At 49.8% G+C, this 12,588-nt stretch overlaps 1 protein-coding gene across 1 annotated transcript; it reads right to left on the bottom strand.

Moving 5' to 3' along the window:
- Positions 1-6,529: 6,529 nt before the first annotated feature.
- On the bottom strand, positions 6,530-12,588 carry Ttc24 (tetratricopeptide repeat domain 24). The gene is given in 9 exon segments (XM_021233012.2): positions 6,530-6,602; positions 6,858-6,948; positions 7,461-7,529; positions 7,591-7,678; positions 9,282-9,380; positions 9,686-9,798; positions 9,909-10,037; positions 11,481-11,684; positions 11,838-12,588. Coding segments are annotated over 9 exon segments (1,617 nt in total).

The following is a 12,588-nucleotide window of genomic DNA, read 5'->3' as shown; positions in this document are numbered from 1 at the left end:
TTGTTTGTTTTTAGTCAACTGGTTTTATTTTTTAATGTTTCTGCGTGTGGGTATGTACCCATGAGCTCAGGGACCCACAGGAGTCAGGTGCCGGATTCTCTGGTGCTATAAGTAGTCTCAAGTGACCTAGTTTGTTCTTGAACTTATGCTGCCAAAAGTGGCCTTAAACTCCCAAATCTCCTGACCACTGCCCATGTGCTGAGAATCTGGGTCTGGGCCACTAAGGCTGGCTTGAAGTTGGTGATTCTAAAATGCAACGTAAAACATGTTCATCTGACATAGATAGTATGTATGTTGACCACTCACACGTGCCAGATGCTAACATAAGCCACCTCATTTCACAGCAAACCTATATTCCCATTTCAAAGGTGAGAAAACATGACCTGCCCAGTGAGTGACGGTTGGAGCTGGGGTCTCAGCAGGTGGACCTACAGTCTGCAGGGAGAACTTACCCTGCATTCACCAGTGGCAGGAATATGTAAATAAGGGTTTAACCCTTCTCATTCTGGTGAGCTGTAGCTGTAGAATGAGACAACAGAATCCCAGTCACAGAACCAATGAGAGCTGTTTCCGTGAAGGCAGCCTCTGAGTGCGAATCCCTTTTCCTGCCATGGAGCTTTTGGGTTTTCCTTGGGGAATGGTTTCAAATCCAAATTGAGTCACTTGGATTGAGTCCCAGAGACTTTTGCATCTATATTCCATTTCAATCCTGCCAAACCCAGAATGCATTTTTGGCCAATCGGGTAAGACAATGATGGTTGGTGCAGGGTCTGACCCAATAGCAACATTCTTGTGTGATAGACACTGTCATTTATCCCTTACACCCATTTTCCTCTCCTCTTTTGCTAGCAGATTTTCTGACTTGCATCTCTTTGTAGGACTGTACAGTGAAACCCTACATTCTCTTCTGCCTCCAGCTGGCAAGAATGGCCATGTAATTAAATCTTCACCACTTCTGAACAGAAATGATGTATATCCAATTCCCACAGAGTATTCTTTGTGGGGGGGGGAGAGGGGAGAGCTGTTATTTTGTTTTTGAGACAGAGTCTTACCATGAGCTCTGGCTGTTCTGGAATTCACTCTATAGACCAGGCTGACCTCAAATCAAAAGATTGCAGAGATCCATCTGTCTCTGTCTCCCAAGTGCTGAGGTTAAAGATATGTACCACTATTCCTGACTTCATAATTTTTATTCTCTGTGCATTGGTGTTCCAGATCCCCCGGAATTGGAGCTACAGACAGTTATGAGCTGCCACATGGGTGCTGGGAATTGAACCCTGGTCCTCTAGAAGAGCACCCAGTGCTCTTAACCATCTCTCTAGCCCCATAGTGTACTCTTTTTTTTTTTTAAAGATGTATTTATTTATTTATTATACATACAGTGTTCTGCCAGAAGAGGGCACCAGATTGAATTGTAGATGGTTGTGAGCCACCATGTGGTTGCTGGGAATTGAACTCAGGACCTCTGGAAGAGCGGTCAGTGCTCTTAACCTCTGAGCCATCTCTCCAGCCCGCCCATAGTGTACTCTTAAAAAGGATGCGTCCTCCACTTATTTCTTATTACTGGCTGGAATAAAGGTATGATGCTTGTCTTAGTCAGTTACTACTACTGTGATGAAACATAATCAAGAAGCGAGTTGAGGAGGAAAGGGTTTATTTGGCTCACAGAGCATCAGAAGGGCAGAGACTGCATCTTCTGGAGCAGGAAGACCATGATGGTTATTTACTCTATCTGTGTAAGTGCTTCCCTAATAAATACCTATTTATCATTGAGTCTGGTGGATTCATTTAAACCCTGCCTTCAATTGGTGCCCATGGGGGTTGATTCCCACTATCATCCCGCGCAGCTAGTAGACACTGTTTCTGGTCCCACAGCCATTTGGCCCCAAACAAACACAGACTTGTATTAATTAACAAATGTTTGGCCGATGGCTCAGGCTCCTTACTGGCTAGCTCTCTCTTAATTATTAACCCATTTCTATTAAGCTATGCATTGCCACGAGGCTGTGGCTTACCTGTAATCCAACATGTTACTCCTTTGGCAGCTACAGGGCTTTTCTCTCAAAGTTTCTCCCCAGCATTCTCATCAGGCAGCCCCGCCTATACTCCCTGCCTGGCTACTAGCCAATCAGTGTTTTACTAATCAACAAATGAGAGAAATATATATACAGAAGGACACCCCATCACTCCCACATCACAGTACATCATCAAATAAAGTCAGGACAAGAACACAAACAGGGCAGGAACCTGGAGACAGGGGCTGATGAGGTCATGGAGGGGGCTGCTTACTGACTTGCTCATCATGGCTTGTTCAGCCTGCTTTCTTATAGAACCCAGGACCACCAGTCTAGGGATGGCACCACCCATGATGGCTGGGCCTTCCCCCCATGAATTGCTAATTTAGGAAATCCCCTGCAGCTGAATGTTATGGAGTCATTTTCTCAGCTGAAGTTTCCTCCTTTCAGATACCTCTAGCTGTGTCAAGTCGACATAAGACTACTTAGCACAGTGCTATTGGTGGAGCAACCTTTTTTCTTCTTTCCCTGATAGCCTTGTGTATTCGCTTTGCCACTGAGCTACTTCCCCAGTCCCTGAAGCAGTATGAGGTGTAAATCCCATGCTAATGTCAGAGTCAGGGCTGGAGGGATGCATTAAGATCACAAACTGCTCCTGCAGAGGCAAGCTCAGGCCCCAGCACTCATGTCAGGGGCTCACAACTGCTTGCAGCTCAGGGGATCTGACATCTCTGGCCGCTGTGGGCACCTTCACTCGTATGCACAGAGCAGCACACAGATACACTTGCACACATAACTAATAATAATAATAATAAGTGAGCCAGGCACAGTAGTGCACGCCATTAACCTCAGGACTTGGAGGCATAGGCAAGCAGGTCTCTGAATTCAAGGCCAGCCTGCTCTACAAAGTGAGTTCCAGACCAGCTAGAACTACATAATAAGACCCCCATCTTTAAAAAAAAAAGGATGAGGCACCCCAGTACTTGGGAGTCAAAGGCAGGTGGATCTCTGTGAGTTAGAGGCCAGCCTGATCTACACAGTGAGTTCCAGGACAGCCAGGGCTACTGTCTCGAAAACAAACATAAAAAAGAAACCGAGGATGAACACCCATCCAGCAAAGAACGACAACTCCTAGCCTCACTCAGTCATCCTGACACTCACCCATCATCACTGGTGGGAATGCAAACTTGTAGCTATAGAAGTTAGTGTGACACTGATATAGATATAGAAATCAGCTATACCACTCTCAGGTGTGTACCCAAAAGACCCCACATCCCTCTACAGAGACGCATGCTCATCCATGTTCATAGATACTGCTCTACTCATAGTAGCTGAAATTTAGAAACAGCTTAGATGCCCACCAACAGATGAATGGGTGAAGAAAATGTGGTACATTTACAAAATGAAATATTATTCAACTGTTAAAAATATGAAATTTGCAGGTAAATAGTCAGAGCCAGAAAAAAATCATTATGAATGAGGTTACTCAGACCCGAAAAGACAAATATGGTTTGTGCTCTCGTGTATGTGGGTGGTAGCTTTTACGCCTTCAGTAGGTACATCAGTACAACCACAGAGGTTAGGCATAGAGTACAGAACCAGATGGGAGGGGAGGATCTTCCTGGAAGGATTTCCCAAGGAAGGGGAAATAGAATACACACACACACACACATACACACACACACACACACATACACACACACACACACACACATATATATACACATATACATACATACACACAGATTAAGGGAGAGACTTGGGTGGGGAGGCAGGACGGGAAGGTTAAACAGAATAGGGGAGAGGAAGGGAGAGACTATAGAGAGGGACAACTAACACTAGGGGTCACTTGACTGGTCATAAGAAACCCAACCACAGCAGAAGCTTCTTAAACATATACATATATAAAAGAAGCCTAAATGGAATCACCAAACGGCAGGGAAGACAAAGCCCCAACCAGACAGCTTTTACCACCAAATGAAGCCTTCAGCACCAGGAGTGGGCTACATCTAACTGACTTGATGGCCAAAGGGGCCCCATGGGAACCCCCAAACAACGTGGGTTATTGCCAAAGCTATTAGTTGCTCTCCACAACTGATGGTAAGGACCTATTGCTGAACACAACGTTTACACACCTCTTTGAAAACAGAGAAGCTGAACTAGATGTGTAGCCCTGGCTGCCCTGGAACTTGCTCTGTAGACCAGGCTGGCCTCAAACTCAGAAATCCGCCTGCCTCTGCCTCCCTCTGCTGGAATTAAAGACATGCGCCACCTCCGTCCAGTCTTTTTTTTTTTTTTTTTTTTTTTTTTTGAGACAGGGTTTCTCTCTAGCTTTGGAGGCTGTCCTGGAACTCACTTTGTAGACCAGGCTGGCCTCGAACTCACAGAGATCCGCCTGCCTCTGCCTCCCGAGTGCTGGGATTAAAGGCGTGCGCCACCAACGCCCGGCTCCTTCCAGTCTTATTTTTCATGTTTTTATACAAACTTTAACCTGTTACCAACAATTTCCAGTTTGTTTCTTTTAAAAGTAGTTTTTAGATTTTTTATTTTGTTTTATGTGTATGAAGATTTTGCCTACATGTATGTGTGTGAATCACATGCGTGCCTGGTGCCCTCAGGTCCCTGGAGCTACAGTCATGGATGGTTGTGATTCACCATGAGGGTTCTGGGAACTGAACCCTGGTCTTCTAGAACAATAAATGCTTTTAACCTTCTCTCTAAACCCCTCCCCACCCATAGTTTGCATCCATAAAGGGAATCAGCTCATGAATGTCTAAAGCAATTGGAGCTAGATTACTCTAGACTCTTAGGATTTGGGCCACTTTGTAAAACCCCCTTGCTTGTCTCCAATTCAACTGCAGCTTTTTAAAATGACGAGCCTTGGCCTCCAGCCAGTGCTGGAGTGCTTACTTAGCATACGCCCCGTTAGACCCTCAGTCCCTAACTCTGTGAAACAAACAATCAGAAAAATGACTTAGTTTGAATGAGTCTTTTAAGGATCCAACTTGGCTTTGTAGAACCAATCTTCTTTTCACACTTAGGTCCTGGATCCATGCTTTGTACTAAATCGTAGCGGACTGCGGGCCGGCTAAGGAGGGGATGAGGCTACACAGCTGCCTGCATCACTGAGTAACACCTCAGGGACTTTCTGTGTGTCTGGAAGTTTAAGCCCTTAGCCTTTGAGCCTCCTTTTCCTCATCTTTGTGTTGGATTTTTGTTTTGTTTCAATTTTTGTTTTTGTTTTTTTGTTTGTTTGTTTGTTTGTTTTTTGAGACAAGACCACACTATACAGCCCTGGCTGGCCTGGTACTTGCTATGTAGACCAGGTTAGCCTCAAACTTGCAGGGATCTGCTGGCCTGCACCTTTCTAGTGTTGTGGAACAGAATATTTGTTTAACTATGTAAAGGTGTATTATATTTGTTTATGCTGCATTTGTTTAACTATGTAAAGATGTGTTGCTGTTTTACCTTGCCTGCCTAAGGCACCTGATTGGTCTAATAGAAAGCTGAATAGCCAATAGCTAGACAGAGGAAGGATAGGCAGGGCTGGTGGGAGAGAAGGGGAGTCAGCGGCTGGGAGGAGGAGGCAGACAGACAGACACAGAAGAAGTAGCAAAGGGGGATGGGCAGCACAGTGGATGAGGTAAACGAGCCTTAGGGCAGCGCATAAATTAATAGAAATGGCTTAATTAAGTTTGAAAAAGTCGCTAGGCTAAGGCTGAGCATCATAATTAATAATAAGTCTCGCCGGGCGGTGGTGGCGCACGCCTTTAATCCCAGCACTCGGGAGGCAGAGGCAGGCGGATCTCTGTGAGTTCGAGACCAGCCTGGTCTACAGAGCGAGTTCCAGGACAGCCTCCAAAGCCACAGAGAAACCCTGTCTCGAAAAACCAAAAAAAAAAAAAAAAAAAAAAAAAAAGATAAGTCTCACTATGTAGCCCAGGATGGCCTTAAAGTGGAGCTCTTCCTGCCTCCTGAGTGCTAGGACCACAGGCTTGTGCCAACACACTGAGCTCTCTCTTTTCCTCACATGGTCCTGTGAAGAAATATCTGTAAGTGCTTAGGGTGTGCAGTAGGCTTAATAAATGTCACATCATTATTGCTGCTGTGACCCGGGGTGTCCTGCAGGGGGTGGTAGTGGAGCGTCTGTTCTTTCATATCTTCTGTTGTATAGCATTCCTGTCTCCCACATGGAAAAGGGGGCATGGAGAAGGTCAGTGGTCCCAAAGTCACCTGAGCTAGGGAGTCATTTTTAGAGCTGACAAAGGCCTTAGCAGCTATGACCTCCTGACCCAGAAAAGCAAGGGTCAGTGCTCACCATCCATTTTCCAGTTTGCTTTAGTCTACCGAGTTAGACTCACCAAGAGCAAAGAGAATCTCCAATGTTGAGGCAGCACAGCCCTTAGCCTGCCTGTGTCCATTCCTGCTGAAGAGGCTCCTCCCCCAAGAGCCCCCACATGCATACATGTTGGGGAGTTTCTGCAGAGGTAAGGGCTGTGGCCGGCAGGTACAGGTCACATGATGGTGCAGAAGCCAGAGTGGGCACATGTCTTCTGGGGCTTCCTGCTGAGGGCTTGCTTGGTCCACCTGGATGGTCTAAAAGAGGCAGAAGGGCCTGCCGTGGGGCAACTGGGGAGCCAGGGGGACGGCTTCGCTGTTCCCAGCATCTCATCCCTAGTTTCTTTAGGACTCGGCTTTTTTCAAGCCTGCAGGCAGGTCGCGCAGGAGCCAGAGACGAGAACCTTTCTTCCCTCAACCTAATGGCGGTGATGCTCACTTAAAACCACCACAAGCTACTTCTTTTACTTGTGCTGTCCGGGCTCCAGCACCCCCCCCCCTTACCTATGGACTTGGAGCGGGTTGGGTGCTGTGATGGCGGGGTGATGATTGGGACTCAGGCCTCCAGACGGAAGATGAACTGCGGCTCCCAAGCCTGGATGGAGAGGGTCGGATGCACCTGTCACAGGCCGCTTCTAACCAGGGCATCACAGTGGGACAGAGGGAGCAGGGGTGGATTCCAGGCATGGATCGGTCACTTCATGAAGGATGCTTGCTAACCTAGTGACAGCGGTGCGAGCCCCTGTGCCAGAAGGGAACAGACTGAAAAGAACAGTAATTCAAGCCAGCTCACCAAGTAGCCATGCCTTTGTCTCCCCAAGCTTGGAAGCTTTGAGGGACAGAGCTTGACATGGAGCGGGCTCTCCACAGCCCTGTGCTCGAAGTTTAAGGTGTTGGGAGATGAAGCCACCAGACAGGAGGGGACACACACACCTGGGAAGGGCTTGGAGGAGATGAACCAGGCCCTCCAAAGACAAGCAGAAAGAAATGTGGGGAGGCTACTGCAGGGGAGCGGTGGGTGGGTGGCGGGCCTGGGTTGGGGGACCAGGAGAGAGCCATGAGAGCGAGTGCAGGAGTGGGCCTGTTCCTCCTACTCCCTCCACTCACCGTCCTGTCGCTGAGGTCCTGACGGGGTCATGTTCGCCACTCCCTCTGTCTCTTTCTCCTCACGGGGCACTGAATGTGGCTGGGCTGTGGGACACCCCGGGGGCCAGCTCCCCATCCCTGGACAGTGCACCCTCCCCCACCTACCCAGCTCACCTGGCGGAGGTCCTTGCTGCCGGGGAGGCCTTCCCCTTGGCCTGGAGCCTTCCAGGAGCAGAGGGCTGGGATGGGGGAAGTACAGAGTGTGGCATGGAAAAAAATGACCACCTGGCTGTCACACTGTCCTTCCAGCTGCCTTCAGCTGCCACAGTACCCCCTACAGACTTACAGCCCGTGGGGTTCTGAGAATCAAATTCTTAAGTGAGGTCCTTTGCTCTATAGATGTCCACCTGCTAAATCTTAGGTTACACACCGGGCTTGCTGACTGAACCCTAACCTGACCTCTCCCCTGTCACGCCTGGAGCCTCTCTGGTACTGACTGTCACAGTTGGTGAGTGACCTTGGCTGGAGCCCAAGTCCTTTGACTTTTAATCCAAGCCTCTGTCTGTCCCAGGATAACTACCCCTACCCCCCAGTGTGGTAACTGAACTTATGGCCTCTCTTGTAGAATATTCAATTGCACTGTGAACCCTGAGTTTGTGTTAATTAAATAAAATCAACCTTGGGTCAGGAGGCTGAGTTAAGGTCTGGTTGACAGGAAGTAATCATAGAGCCATAGAGTGTGTAAGACAATAGAGACATGCCCAGGAAGTAGTAGGGAGGGACTTAGTGTAGCATGGGTTCATTTGTTTTGGTGGAGCATAAGTACACCTTCTTTTGGAGATGCCCATACAAGCAAAGAGAGAAGGTCAGCTGGTTGCTACTGAACCTCTCTGAGCTATCATGTTTTCACCCCAGCCTTTGATTCCGGAGTCTTATTGATAAGAAGAACAATAGAGATTTAATGAAAAGTTATATTTGGCAGCAGAACAGAATTCCCACCAGGCCACAGCCTGAGCAGCCAGGTCACTGCCAGAGAAGCAGGCCAGTAACTGTGGAGCCGCGTTTGCTGGCTAACACAGCACAGCAGCAGATTAAAGTGCAGCCTTTGTGCTGACAGCCTCACATTTGCTGAGCAAGGGTTCTACCACTGAACTACACCTCCTGCTTCAGTTGAATTTAATTGTGCTCAAAGATTATACGGTGTCCTGGTCTTTAAAACAAGAGGACGCCTGGAGGTGGTGGTGCACATTTTTAATTCGAACACTTGGGAGGCAGAGGCAGGTGGATATCTGTGGGTTCCAGGTCTACAAGAGTGAGTTCCAAGACAGCCAAAGATACACAGAGAAATCTTGTCTCGAAAAAACAAAACAAGAGGTCATTCAACTCATTCAATCTCTATAATAAAGCATACACTTCAGTTCTTGCGGCGAGAGGAAGTTTCCTACGGAGGAAAGCATTCGGAGGGGCCATGACCGAGAGGCTGGGAAGCAAAACAAGCTGGACCTGGGGCATCCCTATCAACGACACAGCTCCTGGAGCCTTCTTGGAGCACCACCCCCCTCCTGTGGCCATTTAGGGAACTGCACTCAATTCTCCACACAAATGGCTAAAGGCCATGGCCTTAACCCGATGGGTTTACCACTCAGCCAAAGTCGCGGGACAGCCCTTGTGCATACACAATCTCCGCTCACCCCCTGTCCCACCCCCCAAAACCTGATATACATCCCTCGTGCAAACTCAGGGGCAAATGAACACAGGAACAGTTAAGTGTGGCACCCTGAGGACTTCCTTTCTGGGCAACTTGCTCCCACCCCCACCTCCTGGCCTCAGGTGTCATGTTACCAGGATAGGAGCCCGGGATAGTCTCTCCTGAGTCAAGAAGGTCCGCATGGCATCCGCCAGCTTGGCCACAAGTCGCTCTCGCACAGAACCCGGTTCGTGCTGGGGAGAGGGGGACAGTGAGTTAGGGAGAATGGGCTGGACTATCCAGGCTGCAGAAAAGGGGAAGCGACTGAAAGAAAGGGCAGGAACTCCGCTTGCCTCCTTGTGTGCCCTGCCCACATGCCCCCATGCCGCCGAGCCAGAGCTGTGGTCAGACTGCCTCTGCCTCCAGGTAACAGCCCGGGACCTGGGATGGATGGGGTTTCTTTCCAGTCATAACTATGAGGTGGGGGCAAGGGCAGCAGTGTCAGCCAGAGGAGGGGAGGGAGGGCAGGCGGAGTCAGGGCCATCATGGCGGGTCTCACCTGACACCGGGCCAGGGCTTCCTTATAGTATTTCAAGGCCTTATCATGTTGCCCCAGTCTGGCTGCAGCTGCCCCAAGGCCCTCACAGGCCTGCCACTGTCCCTTCACGTCCCCTAAGGAAGAGAGCTTGAAAGATCCCGTTCCCTGTTCAACAGACCCTCCCAGCAATGCGCACCCTGAGTCTTTGCCCTCCCAAGTTCCAAGCTAACCCCCTCATTCTTACTAGTGTCTTGGGCAGCCTGCAGGGCATGAAAATAGCTGTCCCGAGCAGCCCTGTGGTCCCCCATCTGGCTCAGTGAAAATGCCAGCCCGCCAAAGCTCCGACCTTGCTCCAAACGCTGGCCCACAGAGCCTGGAACCAGAACGTGTCCATTTGTATAGGGACTTGGTAGCTGATTGCATCAAGACCCTTCCCCAAACAAGGGAGGGTTCCAGAGCCCAGCTTCTGTCTCTGGGTGACCCACAAAGGCCTAAAATGTCCAGGCTTAGCCTCTCTAACCTCAAGTTTTACCCCCAAATGCCTTCCTGACCAGTTGGAGCCAGTGAGTCACTCATAGTTTGAGACAAAAAGCAAAATTTTTACTGTGTAGGGCCTGGCTGGTGGAATTCAGAGATCTGTCTGTACCTCTCTACAGTGTTACGATTAAAGCAGGGGTTTTCCGCCATACCCAGCAGGAAAGAAACTAGTTAGGGCTAAGAACCCAGGTCATAGTTACAGTGCCATTTATGTGATGAGGACACTGTGTTTACTTTTTCATTTGTTTGCTTTTGTAGTGCTAGGAGTGGAATCCAGGGTCCTGTATACTCCAGGCAAGCGCTTTACCACTGAGCCACACTGCTTTAGCTTTTCCACATTTCCTTTTGTAGGAATATGCATGTCCACAGGGGAATGTCTGAGGACAGCCTCCGGGAACAGGTGCTCCTTCATTCACATGGGTTCTGGGGATGGAACTCAGGCCGGCATGCTTGGCAGCAAGTGCCCTCGCCTGCCCCTCATAGTACGTTTTTCTGTGTGGAACCTGAAGCTTAGAGAAGGAAGTGGCTTGCTGCTGGAGGTCACACTCAGTGGAGGTCACACTCAGTGGAGGAGATCCCGGGCAGCACTTCTGGTCTCTTTTTTTTTTTTTTTTTTTTTTGTTGTTTTTACGAGACAGGGTTTCTCTGTATTGTTTCGGAGGCTGTCGGTCCAGCCTGGCCTCGAACTCACAGAGATCCGCCTGCCTCTGCCTCCCAAGTGCTGGGATTAAAGGCGTGCGCCACCACCGCCCAGCTCACTTCTGGTCTCTTAACCCCCAGGCCCAGGCCGCTGAGTCCACAGCTTTCTCCGCCCCATTTCAGGCAGTCCCAGATGTCCCAAAGATCCATCCACCCAAGGCTACTGGGTGTACACCTGTACAAGGACAGCTCCGACCATACTCCTCCGGGTCCCCAAACCCCTCCCAGCCCTCAGGGAACCACCAGGCCCATTGGAAACTTTTTATTCTTTTTCTTTTTTGACTGGATACCATGTAACCCAAGTTGGCCTTGAGTTTGGTATGTAGCCAAGGATGACTTCAAGCTTCTGATCTCCTTGCCTCTACCTACTGAGTAGTGAGATTACAGATGCACACCACATTTGGTTTTCCTTGTCTGGGAATCAAACTCTGGCAAGAATCAATCAATCAATCTATCAATCAATCTATCAATCAATCTATCTATCTATCTATCTATCTATCTATCTATCTATCTATCTCCCCAGTACTGAAACTTCTTAATCCTTCAGTCTTGGCCCCCTTCCCCAGCCCCAGGCACCCACCATGTAGATCGGCAGCCTTCTGGTGAAACTCTTGGGCTTCTTGATAGCTGCCAAGGACATTGTAGGTCATCCCAAGGTTTTGAAGCACCGTCGCCTGCTCGGCTGGCTGTCGACACAGGGGTAGGGCCTGCAGGAAGGTCTCTGCTGCCAGAGGGAAGAGCTGGAGCTGGAAGAAACCCATGCCTAGATCATTGTAGAGTGGCCCTGGAGAGTAAGACAGTCGCTGGTGGTCAAATGAGTATAACGAAGGCTGTGCAGTGCCTCACCGGCCCCTCCCACTCCCAGTTCCCTCCCAGGACACCACCAGGCTGGGGCTCAGCCCCTCCTCAGACCCCATACCTCTTTTCCAAGGCTCACCCAGCAGTCCCCGGTCAGCGCTCTGGTCAGCATCAGCAAGTTCACGGCTCTCCCCCAGAGCATTCAGGACCCCACCCAGTCCATGCTGCCCAGTGCTCAGCATACATCTCTCTGCAGCCGCCTGAGCCAGGGCTGCATCCCAGAGTTGGCCTGCATGAGCATAGGCCCAGCTTGTTTTCTGTAAACTGCAGGCTGCATGCTTAGGGCGCCCCAGGGTCTGGTAGCAGGCTCCCATTTTTGCCTGTGCTTCCCCATGGTCCCCCTGTGACTGGTAGTGGCCCAGAGCCCTGTGGTACCAGTCCAAAGCTTGGGTCAGTTCACCAAGGGCATGATAGGCCAAAGCCACATTGAAACACTGGTCACCATGACACCAGCCTTCGCACTTCTCTTCAGGATGGGCTCCCAGAAGTAGCTCCAGTCCTTTGGCTGCGTTCCCGATCTCCACATAGGCAGTCCCCAGGTTGAAGGCACAGGCTCGAAGAACAGGGCTACTTCTGGTGGATGGGACCTTGGAGGCCAGCAGAAAGGCCTTCTGGAAGCTGCCCAAGGCCTCCTGAGCCTGACCAGCCCGCAGGGCCCTGAGGCCAGCCCTGGTGAAGGTCTGGATGCTGGCTTCTTGCTGAAGCTGTTTCCTTGTCTTCTTTTTCTTCTTGTAGCTTGAAGGTCTGGGTACCAGCTCAAGCTTCCGGTGGCTATCCCTGGGGACAGGGGAAGACCTAGTGATGATACCAGGCAAGAGAGGGGTCAGCAT

Source organism: Mesocricetus auratus, unplaced genomic scaffold (genome assembly GCF_017639785.1).
Source record: "Mesocricetus auratus isolate SY011 unplaced genomic scaffold, BCM_Maur_2.0 Super-Scaffold_100009, whole genome shotgun sequence".
Lineage (NCBI taxonomy): Eukaryota > Metazoa > Chordata > Mammalia > Rodentia > Cricetidae > Mesocricetus > Mesocricetus auratus.
This window is presented reverse-complemented; position numbering and strand designations above follow the sequence as displayed.